General features: G+C 36.4%; 1 protein-coding gene across 8 annotated transcripts in view; it reads left to right on the top strand.

Moving 5' to 3' along the window:
- Positions 1–15,760, top strand: part of LOC129748030 (solute carrier family 12 member 4) — a 780,735-nt gene that overhangs the window by 582,573 nt on the left and 182,402 nt on the right. For all 8 annotated transcript variants that reach the window (XM_055742491.1, XM_055742493.1, XM_055742490.1 and 5 more), the window contains one exon: positions 15,544–15,679. In XM_055742491.1, coding sequence (XP_055598466.1) covers positions 15,544–15,679 — 136 coding nt within the window. The remainder of the gene's footprint in view (positions 1–15,543; positions 15,680–15,760) is intronic.

Genomic DNA, 15,760 nt, shown 5'->3' with positions numbered 1-15,760 from the left:
TTGACAACTTCAATAGTCTATGCTAAAGCCGCTTCAATACCTAAAGTTAAACATAAATTTAATCAACCTTTAATTGATGATGATCTTCAGTTTTTGATACGACTGAAAAACATTCGTCGACGCCAATATCAACGTACTAGGGATCCTTATTTGAAATTTATTTATTGCGACCTTCAAAAAGAGATCAAACGTCGTTTAAATTTCATTCGTAATGAAAATTTTGCCAAAGCAGTAGAGGACATAAAACCCTACTCAAAGCCTTTTTGGAAATTAACTAAAATTCTGAAAAAGCCCCAGAAGCCAATTCCTACTTTGAAAGACGGAGATAAACTTCTTTTAACGAATGCAGAAAAAGCTCAAAAATTAGCCCAACAATTTGAGTCTGCTCATGATTTTAATTTAAACGTTGTAAGTCCAATTGATGCTCAAATTTCCCTTGAATTTGATGATATTCTTTCTAAACAAAATGTATTTGAAAGTTCTTATGGAACAAATATTGATGAACTTAAATTGATTTGCAAAAAATTTAAAAATATGAAAGCCCCAGGGGAAGATGGGATTTTCTATATTCTTATTAAAAAGTTGCCCGAAAGCACTTTAAATTTTTTAGTTAAAATCTTCAATAAATGTTTTCACTTGGCTTATTTTCCAAATAAATGGAAAAATGCCAAAGTAACTCCAATTTTAAAACCTGGGAAAAGTGCTTCAGAGCCTTCAAGTTATCGACCAATTAGTTTGCTCCCTTCTTTAAGTAAACTATTTGAGAGAGTTATTTTGAATAGAATGATGATTCACATTAATCAGAATTCTATTTTCCCTGATGAACAATTTGGTTTTCGTCATGGACATTCTACTACACATCAACTTTTGAGTGTAACTAATATGATAAACGCTAGCAAATCTGAAGGTTATTCAACTGGTGTTGCTCTTCTTGATATTGAAAAAGCTTTTGACAGTGTTTGGCACAAAGGTTTAGTAGCTAAATTAGCTCGATTTGATTTTCCTGTATATCTCACCAAAATTATTCAAAATTATTTGACTAGCCGAACCTTACAAGTAAGCTATCAAAATTCATACTCTGAAAGAACACCCATTAGAGCTGGTGTCCCTCAGGGTAGTATACTTGGGCCAATCTTATACAATATTTTTACTTCTGATCTTCCTGATGTACCAGAAGGAAAAGGTAGAAGATTATTTGCTGATGATACTTTGCTTTCAGCCAAAGGTCGAAATTTACGGGTGGTACGCAGTAGATTGCAACAAAATTTAAATTCCTTTTTGAATTACTTGAAAATGTGGAAAATTTCTCCTAACGCTTCCAAAACTCAACTTATTTTATTTCCTCATAAGCCAAGAGCTCAATTTTTAAAACCTAATGAAAATCATTCCATAACTTTTAATGGGGTTTCATTAGAATGGTCTGATCACGTGAAGTACCTAGGACTTACACTTGATCGGAATCTTACTTTTAAAAATCACATTGAAGATATTCAATCTAAGTGTAATAAATATACTAAATCTCTTTATTCTCTCATCAACAGGAAATCCAGGTTGTGTCTGCGAAATAAGATGTTAATCTACAAACAGGTATTCCGACCAGCGATAATGTACGCAGTTCCGATTTGGTCTAGCTGCTGCGCGACGAGGAAGAAAGCCATCCAGAGGATTCAGAACAAGGTTCTGAAAATGATTTTGCGGCTTCCACCTTGGCACAGCACCGAAGATCTTCATCGGATTGCAGGCATAGAATCGATCGGAGAGATGGCCAACAACATCATCTCCAACTTCAGAGGCAAATCGATGCAGTCTTCCATCGCAGAGATTCGTTCTCTTTACAATTAAGTTAGTTTTTAGGATTTAGGATTAAGTTTATACATTTTTTTTTTTTTTTTGCTCAACAGGATATTCTCCTATAAATCAAATTATTTATTGCTTAAGCAAATTTAAATCAAATAAACAATGTTTAAAATTAACTGTATCAAAGAGTTGAACTGATCATAATTGATCTGAACACTTTAATTTAACTTTAATAATGTAACTTAAATGTAATGATTAAAAGACTAATAAAGACATATTAAAAAAAAAAAAAAAACCAAACAATTCCAATAAAGAAACGCTACGAAAAGAATCAAGATGTTCTATTTTGCAACATTCACCAATTAGAACTTCCGATCCGCAAACTGTTAACAGTAGCAAAATCATCGGCTATGAAATGACATATTTTGAAACAAAAGGATAGTTTTCTGAAAATTTAGGAGATTTGAAGAATAACCTGAAGTCTGCCTGACCAACGTCTATTGATAGTTGTAGTGTATAAGGCCAAAAATCTTAATCTTTGTTGGTTAAAGTACTTAGTTTTTGGGTTTGGGATTAATAATTGCATATTGAATTTTGAGGCATTGAAAAAGCTTGAAATGTTTTGCAATACTACTACCTAAAATTTAGAAAAAAAAACATATAAATAAGGTTTCGTAGGCAGTTGAGTGTTAAAAACTTCATTCCTATTTTTTCCGGGATCCCGAGATTTCCCGGTAAAAAGGATCGTCGGATTTCCCGATTCGCGGGAACGCTAAAATGGCCGGGAAATGGACACTTAATTGTGCAATTAGGAAAATGCAGAAAAGTTTGAGTACAATGCAGGCTACAGTCAAACATTGCATACTAGTCATAAGTGCAAAGCAAAAATTGTATGAAAGTTGTATGCAAGCCCGATCAGATAGCAAAATTATATCAAAGTAAGATATATTGTTAATAAAATTTTTCCTTGCAAAATGACATTTAATTTAGTACTCGTAGGATGTTCAAATCCATGCAAGATTAACTCTATTATATCACCCTTTGATAGCAATATAACAAGCCCTAGTAACAATTTAAGTTTTATTCCAACCTTAACAGTCCGCTTAAGACTATTTCCTAAAGCTACTTTATAAGCCAAAGCGCATTCTACGCTATTAGCACAACTACTTTAAAGCTAACATGTGGCCAAAAGGGACCATTTTGTTAACGTTTTTAAAGCTAATTCTATACGCTATAACAAAACATCCCACAGAAACGTTTTATTCGACCTTATAGACATAGCCTTAAGAAACCTTTCAGAGCTCTTTTAAGACTATCCACAGCTCCTTTAAAACTTCGTCAAGGAATCTGATAGGAATTTTACTGTGGCAGCTGTTGAATCTGATACAAATTTTACTGTGGGAGCTTTCTGTTCCGTTTTTTTGTCGTGTTATCACTTACTCTCTCAAGCATTTGGTGATTGGTAAAGATTCCATTTGAAATATTTTAAAAATATTCTCATCTTCATTTTCAATCTTAGCATGAAACTTTCTGCAACCTCAGAGTTCTGGTGAAATATATACGAAATAGCATCAAAACATAAGCGCGCCTTAAAGAAAATCAAAATTGACTACATTTTGAGCATTTTTTTAATTGAAAAAAATAATTATTTAATAAAAAATTCCAATTTAAGGAAAATATAAATTTGCTCAAATGATTCAATTTTTGTTTTGCATTGAAATTTATGACCTATACAACAAATAGTACCACCAACATTGTTAAATTTGTTAAAAATGTCTAGTTTATAGTATTAAAGTATTATTTCCATCAAGATAGCGTCAGTAATTTCGATTCAATTTCACAATCAATATGGCGATCAGTAAATTAATATTGAAAATCTTAAGGCAGTTGTAAAACAGTGTTAAAATGGTTTTATGCCGGTTTGAAAAATGTTGTTATAAAACAATTTCAATTAACAATTTTTAAATGGTTTTAAGAGACCTTGAATCACAGCTTCGTTTGACGTTTCCCTAAATGAAATACACGCTCATGATGGATTCATCCATTTTTGAGGAAGAGGAGATTTTTGCAAAAAATGAGAACATTTGCTTGGCAAAAGGCATTCATGCAACTTTTTGTTTTGCTTCCTTTTGGCTATGATTAGAGGGTGGTCAATTATCTTTAAATACCAAGTAAGTATTGTTATCAAATAATCTCAGACTGTTATGGAATAGATAATTTACTGTCATCAAAAGCCTGGCCTCAAAGCTAAATAATAACCCGCATAAATGAGGATTATAACCAAACGATTTCTGAAATCGTCAAACGACAATTCATGAAACGTAAAAAACTTTTAGCAAACGATTATAGAAATTGTAAAATACATTGCCTGAATCGTGAATTCCGAAAAGATTGAATTTTAAATCTGTAGTTAGGTTATGTAACTGTTAAAACAGTTGTATGGGAACACTTTTCTGCAAACACTATACTAACGGTTTAGGAAACGCTATTAATTATAATATGCAACATATCAAACTATAATGGTTATTGTTGCAATTGGAAGCGATAAAAAGATTCTATAAAACGTGCCTCTGTCAGATATTTTGCTTACGATAACCAGAACTGCGTTACGCTTTAAATAAATCGTTATTTTCGATGATCGACCAATGCTTGTGGTCTTCATTCTGAATATATCATCTGAAACTTGTTGAGGCTGATGAAAGCTTAGAATGAACATTCTAGTGATGAAGCTCAATTTCTCCGCCTTTGCTGAGGAAAAGCCGGTGGCTGCAGTCTTCTAGAAATTTCCAAGGGTGTTTTATCCGGAAAGAATTTTGTTAACTCTGGATTGGATGACGTAAATATAGATTAACTTCGCATTGAGAGACAGAGATGGTTAAATAGAACAAGTACTTTATTCGGCGTACTTGTAAATTAATTGTCTTATACATTTATTCTTATCGAATTACAAAAAACGTTTATTCACAGGGTGCTTTTATTCAATCCATAAGAATTGAGCGATTAATGATGTGGACTGATTTGCGGTTATTTTGAAATTTGAATGCGGATGTAACAAAGTTGTTTTTATTTTTCAGATGAATTTGACTGTTTTAATTTATATCATTTTGATAGCCCGTTTTTCTCAATTTTGAGTGATAATTCTTTCAAAACAGATTATGCTATCTCAAAAAGAGGTAAAAAAGTTTAAGCGTGTATACGTTCTTCTCGATTGTCGAATTATCTGTCACTTAGTTTTATCATGCCTACATTGACTGTTCCAATAAAACAGTTTTTTAACTTGACTTGAAGACTAGTTTTAAAAGCGCATTGAGCGCATTTTTAAAACTAGTACCTAAGCTCTAATAAAAACAGAAAAGTATGTGTTTTATTGATGCTTAAGCAATATTTTTGCAACGTTTTTACAGCACTCTTAAGATAGTGTTTTATTCAAGTTTTAGCAAAACTTTAAGGGCTCTTTTAAAACACAACGATAAATGAAGCATTTTCTATGTTACAATAGAACCGTTTTAAAAATTTGATGCCATGGAAAAGTCTTCATAAAACAACAAGCCAATTGGCTTAATCTGTGTTACTTGGGAAGATTATAACTCAATCAGATTACTTGTATGCATAAGTGAATTGCCTCCCGCCTTGAACTCAAACTTTTATGCATTGTTTCAATCTTGCACAATTCTCAAAAAGTCTGAACCAGGAGATTTTATCCTCGATCTTCAAGTTAAGGGGTGCGCACGATATCCCAGAACTATGCCTGATGCATTAGAATAAGAGCTTCGGAATTCTAATAAAAGCTTTCGAAGCAGGCAAAGTGAGGCAGGAATGTTTAACTACGGTTCTAGATAAGAGAACAGTGGGAGAGAAAATTTTGCACTACACATCTCAAGAACTAATAAACCAATTTAATAAACTTTACACCGATGGAATCTCAAGATTTACAACTAATAACACAGTTTTTCACATAGAGAATTGAAAAACGAGGGCAAAGTAATGGTAACTTTACCATTACTTTTTAAAACAAAAATCAAAATTCCTAAGGCTAAGAGCAAAACAAAGTCATACGATCTGTAACAAGCGCATAAAAAATTTAGCAAGACCAAATAAGTTAAAATTGGTGATCGAGGCACCCTCCAATTATTAAGGGAATTTGGGTCCCATATGAAAGGAATTTAAAATTTGGCAAAATTAAACAATTTTTCAATCGACGCCAGCATGTTCTGTTATAACAAGATCATTTTTGCGACTATAAAACAGGTGTACGGAGATACCGGAAGCAATGTAATATACAACACGATTTAAATTTTCGACAGCAGAAGTGCTCATCGTACCCCGAGTAATGGTGCCTATACTGCCCCAGGGGGATTGTCATTATTCTCCAATTTAAAAATGCATTTTAAACGTTTTGAACTACTTCTTAAAGTTTCAGTCTGATAGGAAGTAAACTTCATTAGTGTGTTTAGATAGTAGATGATTGAATTTAATTTAATTTTAAGAATTGAATTACATATATTTTAAGAGTGCCGGTGATGAAAATCAGAGATGGAATCTATATATATAAAAATGAATTTCTGTCTGTCTGTCTGTCCTATAGACCCGGAAACTACTGAACCGATTTGCGTGAAACTTGGCAGGTGGGGATATTGGAGACCGGGGAAGGTTCCTATTATGGTTTGAGACCCCTCCCTCTCTCATGAAGGGGGGAGGGGGTCATATAAAAAAAGTGATAAGTCTTCATAACTCGAGAACTGATCATGCAAATGGAACGAAATTTGGCCTAAGAGTGTATTTCGGTACGAAGAAAGTTTTTATGATGGTTTGGTACCCCTCCCTCCATCCAGTAGGGAGAAAGGAAGGGGAGAGTGGGCATACCTTACAATTTGTTACATATCTGCAGAACTAATCAAGCAAACGGAACCGAATTTGGCATGGAACGGTAGTGGAATACGAGAAATGGTTCTATGATTATTTCAGACCCATCCCTCCTTTCAGTGAAGATTCAGGAAGGAGGAAAGGGGCCTTTAACCCATTTTTTATTACATAACTGGAAAACTATTCGAGCAAATGAAACCAAATTTGGCTTGGAAGGGTATTTGGGTACGATAAATAGTTCTATGAATATTTGGTAACCCTCCCTCCATTCAGTGAGGAGATAGAAAGTGGGGAGGGGCTCCTTTACAATTTTCAGTATTACTGGAAAATTAATCAAGCAAATGGAACCAAATTTGGCGTGGGAAGGTATTTGATTACGAGAAATATTTCTATGATATCTGGAGAACACTCCGTTCTTCCAGTCGGAAAATTTTAAGGGAGGTGGTACTCCGTTACAATTTTTTACATCACTCGGATCCTTACCCAGCAAATGGAACGAAATTTAGCTTGGGAGGGTATTTGAGTACAAGGAATATTTCTGTGAATATTTGCCCTACTGCCTCCTTGCAGTGGGGCGATAGGAAGGAGAGAGGGGTGCTTCTTTACAATAACTCGAGAACTTATCGAGCAAATTGAATTTTGGCATGGGAAAGCATTTGGATACATAAAACGGTTATTTGCTTATTTGATACTTCTTTCTCCTTCAATTGAGGATACAGTTAGGGAAGACGGGAGCTCATATACGATTATTTAGCATAAACCAAGAACTTATTCAACAAATGGAACCATATATGACATGGGAATAATCGTACAATCGAGGAAATGGAACAGAAATGGACATGGGAGTGTATTTGAATACACGGAATGTTTGATTTTGATCCCCTCCTTCCAGGTAGGGGATAGGTAGGAAGAGGGGCTCCGATACCAATTTTATAACATAACTCGAAAACTAATAAAGAAAACGAAACCAAATTTGCATGAGAGGGAATTCGAGCACAAGAAATGTATATGAATATATGAATATATATGAATAATATCAAGAACGAATAGGTAAAATAAGTGTCCCATGACGCTATTTTGTATCAAAATATGTTCGTTTGAGAGTTTGAGAGCCTCTTCACAATAAAAGGGAAGGCGATATATAAAAAAAATTTGGCATAAGTTATAAACTTTTAAGCAAAAAATTTTAAAATTGAATTGAAAATTTTGTGCAAATAAATGAAAAGTGAAATATCAAGCTACCACAAATTTTAATGATTTTTGGAAGGTGTAGCAAAGCACAACGGGTCAGCTAGTCCTATATATTATCAAAATTCTTGTATTCTTATTTTTATATTAATAATACAAAAACATCATTGAATCCTTACAGAGATAAAGTTCAGGTTGGAAAATGGGTGATGCCTTCTATAATAAACTGTTAAAAATCGAAAAAGGAAATCCAAGTTTAGTTGTAAACATTAAAAAAAGCACTTCAAAAGCGTTGAATTTTAGCTTTAAAGTTGCTACTTGCAATCATTTTTGTAATTTTTATAGTTAGATTGACTTATAAATCATAATCAATTAAAAAAAAACAAGCTTTTAAATAAAGTGAAACGTTTATAAACTTCCAAGTGTATGTCATAAAGTTTAAATTTAATACTCTGAATATTTTTTTCGCCGTCATTTAAAATATTTGATCCTGACAAGGACAAGTGTAGAAACTGTGGTTTTCTTATTAAAATTAAAAAAAAAGATTACGTTTTAAGAAAACAAAAGTTCAGAGCAAAAAATAATTTATTAAATATTTCAGAAATAAATGGTATAATTATAAAAAGCGATTATGGAACAAATATCAATTTCTTCTTTTGTCACCCCCCCCCCCCCCCCCCTTCGAAATTTCCAAAAAACCCAAAGGGGGAAATAAATATAATTTAAAGTATTGTTTGTAAATATCGAAAAAAACAATTCAAGTTTACGATAGATTACTATCCCAAAAACAAATTTTGTAAGATGAAAGTTATTTCACCTTTTGAATTCTTGATTTTATTGGGTTTTTCGATAAAAAAAAACTTGATTCATAGGTTGTTTGCAATGATATATGTAGTATACAATTTTGTTGCATACAAGCTGTTGTGCAATTTATAATTTTTTTTTGTTTTTCGCATTATTTTTATTGTCTCCCCCTCGCGATGTTCCAACTCTGAGTGACAAAAGAAGGATTGGAAATTAGTTCAGGCCTAATTTATTTGAAAATAAAAAAAAAACATTTCCGTAATCCGGGGTAATATTGATCACTTTTTTCAATATATTTCGATAATTTTTTCGGTTTACTAGAATGTGGCATGTTTTATATTTTTAAAACCAGTACTGGACTCCTATGAACGTAAAACATGGATGCAGAAATTTATTAGACCTTTTTAAATTTGATTTAAAAATCGTTTTCGTCTCTGCTCAGAATTTGAAGCTTTGGGGTGACATTGATCAATCTCTATGCTGAAGGTTTTAACAAGTTTCCTTGATCATAAAGGATACAAAACACCTTCATCATATTTACAAATGCTAGTTTATCAATTTTAGGTTGATTTTTAACGTTTTATTTTAAAAATATTCATAATCGAAAAAAGAACTATGATGCTGCCTACATTAAGGGGCAAAAACATAATTATAATTGCTAAATAGTTTTAGCTTTAAAATACAAATGAAATTTTACCTTCACACATTCCCCTAGGCCCTCCCACTATTTCCATTTTCATTTTTTCTTCAAAGTTAACGATTTGATAGGGTTCCTATCCATTTGTTCAATACGGGCTAACTCTTGGAAAATGTCCTTATTTTTTTAATATAAAAAATATGTCATTAAATAACTATGAAAATAGCACTATAACTGTTCATACACCAAGAAAAAAAGTTTTTCTTTCACATCAAACAACCCGTTTGCTTCTAAATGCTTTTTGGTGTCATCAGGAGAGCTGTTGGTTTGCGAGCCTTGGAAAAATAGATATTTTAATATTTTGAAATTAGATTTTTTACTAACAGAAAAAAGTTTCAAATACAAACCCAATTTTTCCTATTTGATACTCAATTAATAGGCTTTCAAACGTAGAAAACGGTTTTCAAAAATTCTAACTATAGACTGAGTTATTGATTATAATGTGGAAAAGTTTGTTGTTGGTCAAATTTACCCCGGTGATCAAAGTTACCCCGTTTTACGGTACTAAAAAGTTTGATAAATTTAATTGACTTACTTACTTAATGATCCCGCGCCGATCCTCCGGTGCATAGGGCCGTGGTAAAAGACCTCCACTGTTGACGATCCGGAGCCAGCGTCTTCACCTGGTCCCAGTCAAGATTCTCGTCGACAGTTCGGATTTCAGCGGCTAGGCTTCGCCGCCACGAATTTCTGGGTCTGCCTCTTCTTCGATGACCTTCTGGATTCCAATCTAGCGCCTCTCTGCAAATCTCGTTTTCATCTCTTCGCAGCGTGTGCCCAATCCATCTCCACTTACGTTCCCGAATCTCGATTTCCAGCGCCTTTTGATGACACCGGCGATGTAGTTCCTCATTCGAGATCCAGTTGCCAGGCCACCAAGCGCGGATGATATTCCGCAGGCAGCGATTTACAAATACTTGCAGTTTTCGCGTCGTTACCGCATATGTGCACCAAGTTTCGCACCCGTACAGCAATACGGATTTGACGTTTGAGTTGAAGATTCGGATTTTTGTTCGTAGAGAGATCTGGCGTGACCGCCAGATGTTTCGGAGAGTCGCAAACGCAAATCGGGCCTTTCTGATCCGTGTTTCGATGTCTTTTCTGGTACCACCATCAGGCGTAATCTGGCTACCAAGATACTGGAAGCACTCCACTTTCTCAACTTGTTGCCCAGCTACCATGAAACTGGAGGGATTTCCTGTGTTGATCTCCATCGACTTGGTCTTTCCGACATTGACTTTGAGACCTGCTGCCTTGGAACTTTCGGTGAGGTCGTCGAGTTTGCTCTGCATATCTGGTTGTGTTTGGGCGAGCAAAACAATATCGTCAGCCAGGTCAAGGTCGTTCAGTTGCTCCATTGTTGAAGGATTCCACGGCAATCCTCGGTTCGGTGCACAGTCAATCGATCCAATCAGAATCTCATCCATTACGATAAGAAAAAGTAGCGGTGATAGAATACATCCTTGTCTCACTCCAGCAGTTACCGGGATTGGTTCGGACAAGACACCGTCGTGCAAGACCTTGCACGAAAATGCCTCATACTGTGCTTCGATGAGATGGACTAGTTTCTCTGGGACCCCTCGTCGCCTTAGAGCCGCCCAGATGTTTTCATGGTTAAGTCGGTCGAATGCTTTTTCGAAATCAACGAACACCAGCAGAAGAGAGTCCTGAAATTCGTTGATTTGTTCCAGTATGATTCGTAGCGTTGAGATGTGGTCCACACATGATCGTCGAGATCGGAATCCAGCTTGTTGCCGTCGGAGTGTAGCGTCTATTTTCTCCTAGATCCTGTTCAGAATCACTTTGCAGAGTACTTTGAGGGTTGTACAGATCAACGTTATGCCTCGCCAGTTACCGCACTCTGTCAGGTCTCCTTTCTTCGGGACCTTTACGAGGATACCCTGCATCCAGTCGGCCGGGAATGTTGCAGTATCCCAGATGTCAGCGAAAAGACGGTGCAACATTTGTGCTGATAGGGCAGGGTCGGCTTTCAGCATTTCAGCAGGGATGCAATCGATCCCAGGTGCTTTGTTGGATTTCATGTTTTTGATTGCCGCTTCTATTTCAGCCAGCGAAGGCGCTTCCGAGTTGACGCCATTTATGCGACTTACTGTTGGCGCTTCGAGCTGCAGATTCTGTTGGCCATCGCTATTCGTGACTCGGAAGAGTTGTTCGAAGTGCTCAGTCCATCGTTTGAGCTGATCTGTTCGATCGGTCAATAACTGACCTGCTCGGTCTTTTAGCGGCATTCTTGCATTAGTCCTTGCACCACTGAGGCGGCGAGAAATGTCATAAAGTAATCGGATATCTCCATTGGCGGCGGCTCTTTCTCCCTCTTCGGCTAGGGAGTTTGTCCAGGCTCTCTTGTCTCGTCTACAAGCTCGTTTAACTGCCTTTTCCAGCTCCGCATATCGTAAGCGGGCGGCTGCTTTGGCTGACCCGGTACATGCCTGCTCAATTCCGACTTTCGCCTTTCTCCGATCATCGACCATCCTCCAAGTTTCATCCGTCATCCATTCACTCCTTCTTCCACAAACTTTACCGAGAGTACCATGGCTCGTCGTGATAAAGGCATTCTTGATTCCACACCACTGTTCTTCGACTGTTCCGTCTGTCGGCAGCTCCGAGGCTCGGGATTCTAGCTGTTCAACGTATGCCCTTTTCACCTCTGGATTCTCCAACCGGCGGACGTCGTATCGACACCCGACTTTCTCCTCGCGCCGTTGGACACGTGCAACTCTCAGTCGTATCTCGCCAAGGACGAGGTGATGGTCAGATGCAATGTCTGCGCTTCGCTTGTTGCGGACATCAAGAAGGCTCCTTCTCCATTTTCGGCTGATGCAGATGTGGTCAATTTGATTTTCTGTTCGGCCATCTCGGGATACCCAAGTGACCTTATGTGCTGGTCGATGGGGGAAGAGCGATCCACCGATCACCATGTTGTTGTTGCCACAAAATTCTACAAACAGCTCTCCGTTTTCGCTCATCTGTCCTAGGCCATGGCGCCCCATGATGCGCTCAAGGTCCTGATTGTCGGAGCCAATTTTTGCGTTGAAGTCGCCCAAATGGATTTGAATGTCACCCTTCGGAATTCTCTCAACCACGCTGTTCAGTTGACTGTAAAAGTGCTCTTTCTCCTGCAAGTCGGCAACGTCAGTTGGCGCATAACACTGGACCATTGTAAGGTTTCTAACCCGTGTTCTAAATCTGGCTACGATTATTCTTTCGTTTATCGGTTCCCATCTAATGAGGGCCGCGTAGGCTTGCGGGCTTAACAGGAAACCAACTCCTCGTTCCCGAGTAGCATGTTCTCCTCGTATGCCAGAGTAAAGCAGGACTTGCCCGGATTGTGTCTTGTGTTCTCCAGTATTAGGCCAACGGACTTCGCTCAGTCCCAGAATTTCAAGCTTGAGGCGGCTAGCCTCTCTAGCAAGTTGTTCCAGTTTGCCTTGTTGGGCAAGGGTTAAAACATTCCAAGTTCCAATTCGTGTCCGTGTTTTCATGCTAAAAGTCGTCGCCAAAGTTCCAGGTCGGTCATTTCTTTCGGATTCCGTAACAATTTTAAATCGGGAGCAGTAGGTTGTTAGCCTAAAGTCCCTATCCCGCGATGGGGCTGCCATCTTGGACTTAGCTGGCGGGAGCCGCATTTCGTAAATTCAGCCGCTCGCTGCGAGACAGACGCTGTTTGAGCCGCCCCTGACCTGGATAACAGACGCTCGGTTGTTGTTGCACGCCGCCCCTGACCTGGGGAACAGACGCGTGCGGCCACCTTCTCAGTCTGCATGCGACCAAAGCATCCACCGGGGTTGGGTACCCGATCTCCGCTTAGGTTACTCGCACCCCAGCCGGCACCGCGGGGAGGTAGAGATAGGAGTTGTGAATAAGAGGTGATATGACCACTATGGGGTCTCGTGTTGCACATTATCCACCGTTTACCAGCCATTGAATAGAATTGAAAATAGAATTGAATAGAATTGAAAATAGATTAAAAACTAAGATCAGAATTAAAAGTTTTCTAACATTTTAAAACATTTTTTTTTAAATTAAAACTTCTTACCATTTTAAATTTTAAGAACTAATAATTATAAAATTAAATTGATAACTCAAGAACACAGCATTTTCGAGCTCATGTTTATTGCGGAGATTTTAGCTTTCTGAACTCGAATTTTTACACAGAATTTGTCTATCGCCTTAATCATTAATAACCATGAACTACTGAAATCTACATGAAAGTTTAAAAAACTGACTAGGAATTTGTTTATTATACTTAATTAAGTAAGAAAAAAATGAGTTGATCATGATGTTGATGAATGATCTAAAAAATAAATTCTACAGTTTTGAAAAATTGGAAAAAGATATCATAAACAGTACTTATGATTAACTGAAGAAAGTTTAAAAAAAGGTTGTTTTTAGTTTAACCTATTTGTTGAAGCCTTCTTTACAATACAAATCGTTTAAATTCCCTTATTTGAAATGGAAAAAAGGTAACAAATCGTAAACTTTTCTATTTTTTTCCGTAGAAGTCAAAATAATTTGCAGTCATAGGAAAATTTTAAAATGTGTTGAAAACTTTTATTTAAAACAAAATGTAATGGTTTATAGTTTTGTGAAAAAGTGTCGAATTTTCTCAAATCATTTTTACCTATTTTTTAATGTTATTTTGTAGCCTTGTGTTATTTATCCAAATCCTGATGAATGTGAAATTAAGCGTTAAGAAGAACAAGAAACACAAAATAAAATTGAGACTGAAATTGGTTTCTTGAACAAAGTGTTTTGCACAAAATTTTTAATGAAAATTTAAAATTTGTAATAATATGATTGGCTTCAAATTCTGAACTTGTTAGCTACACTTCTTAATAAAAACCCATTCTAAATGACGAGGTAGGGTTTTTTTGTGTCAAGATTTGGGTTTCAATACAAAAGGTTTATTGAATTGCAACGTCATATAGTATCTTAAAATGATATGATTTAGGCCTTGAATGACTGTGATCTAAATTCCAGCTAGTGAGCTGAGCTGATTTTCTGACATGGTTAATAACACTTATTTTCAAAAACCTTTTGGGATCAATTAACTTCGCATAACTACGGGAAACTCATTTCTTGAACTGAAAATATTACTTGAAAAAATCTCCATGAGCTGGGGGGAGTGTAAACCCCTCAAATCACCCATCCGCTTCTCCCGTTTGCACGACCTTGTACAGAGTAATATTGGACAGCGACGTGATGATTAAAAGTCTTTATAAAACTTCGAATAACTGATTACCAAATGAATGTAAATCAATCATTTTTGTTTCGATTTTTGTCAAGGATAAATTATTTACTATGGATTGAAAACCCATTTTAAACGGCTTCTCTTTTGAAAATGTTTCGAGAGATCCATGACTGTACTCTAGCAGAAATATGAAGCTAAAAAATTCTCGCCCCAAATTTTGGCTTTTAAAGTCCAACAGATTATATACTAAGGTTGCCAGATTGTCCGGGTTTATCCAGAGTTGCCCGGATATTTAATACTAAATTTGGGAAAAGTCCGGTCCGACCTGGTTGCCCAGATTTTATTGAAAAAAGTCCGGTTTTTGCAAGTACTAATTCACATAAGCTGTCAAATCATAGGTACAAAACAAAATAAATTGTAATGTAAAAATTTTGTATTCATGCGCTCAAAATCAATTTTTTGAGTAAGAATTATAGTAATGATGATATGGGGAATATTTGGAAGCCTAAAATACGATTTAAGATCTGCAGACGAATTTTATTGAAAAGAAAAAAATTGATTATTTGTGTTGAGTAGGTCTTGGGTTTTGACCAAATTTGGCCGAACATTTCCTGGATTTTTGGTCGACAATTTCGAATTCAAATGCCCGGTTTTTAGATGAAATTGCCCGGATTTGTCCGGTCTGGATACATGGAGAAAAAATTCTGGAAACTTTATTATATACAGAGTGACATTGGGCAGCGACGTGTTGATTGAAAGTCGTGTTAAAACTTCGAATATTTGAATACCAAACGAATAAATATCAATGATTTTGTTTTCCGATCTTTGTCAAGGGTAATATTTTCTTTATATTTAATCAACTGATGTGATATTGCAGAAAATATCAGAAAATTGCGCATTCCGAAACTGATCACTATTACCGTTGAAACATTTTTCTCATCCTTTTTTTCTACCAATTTTTTCTCACTTCTCCCATCTACAGGAAGGCCAATTCATCGCCTACGGAACGGATCCGGACGATATCGAGCCACTGGACCGGCCAACCTACAACCAGGTGTATGCAGATATTACCACCGCTTTCACGATATTGATCGGAATCTTTTTCCCCTCGGTGACGGGTAAGTGACCAATTTGAGCACACTTCCGTTGAAATTGTCGCAGCATTTCGATGATATTGAATGTGATTGGGGTAGTTTCGT

Source organism: Uranotaenia lowii, chromosome 2 (genome assembly GCF_029784155.1).
Source record: "Uranotaenia lowii strain MFRU-FL chromosome 2, ASM2978415v1, whole genome shotgun sequence".
Lineage (NCBI taxonomy): Eukaryota > Metazoa > Arthropoda > Insecta > Diptera > Culicidae > Uranotaenia > Uranotaenia lowii.
The sequence above is the reverse complement of the archived record's forward strand: the minus strand, read 5'-3'. Positions and strand labels throughout refer to the sequence as shown.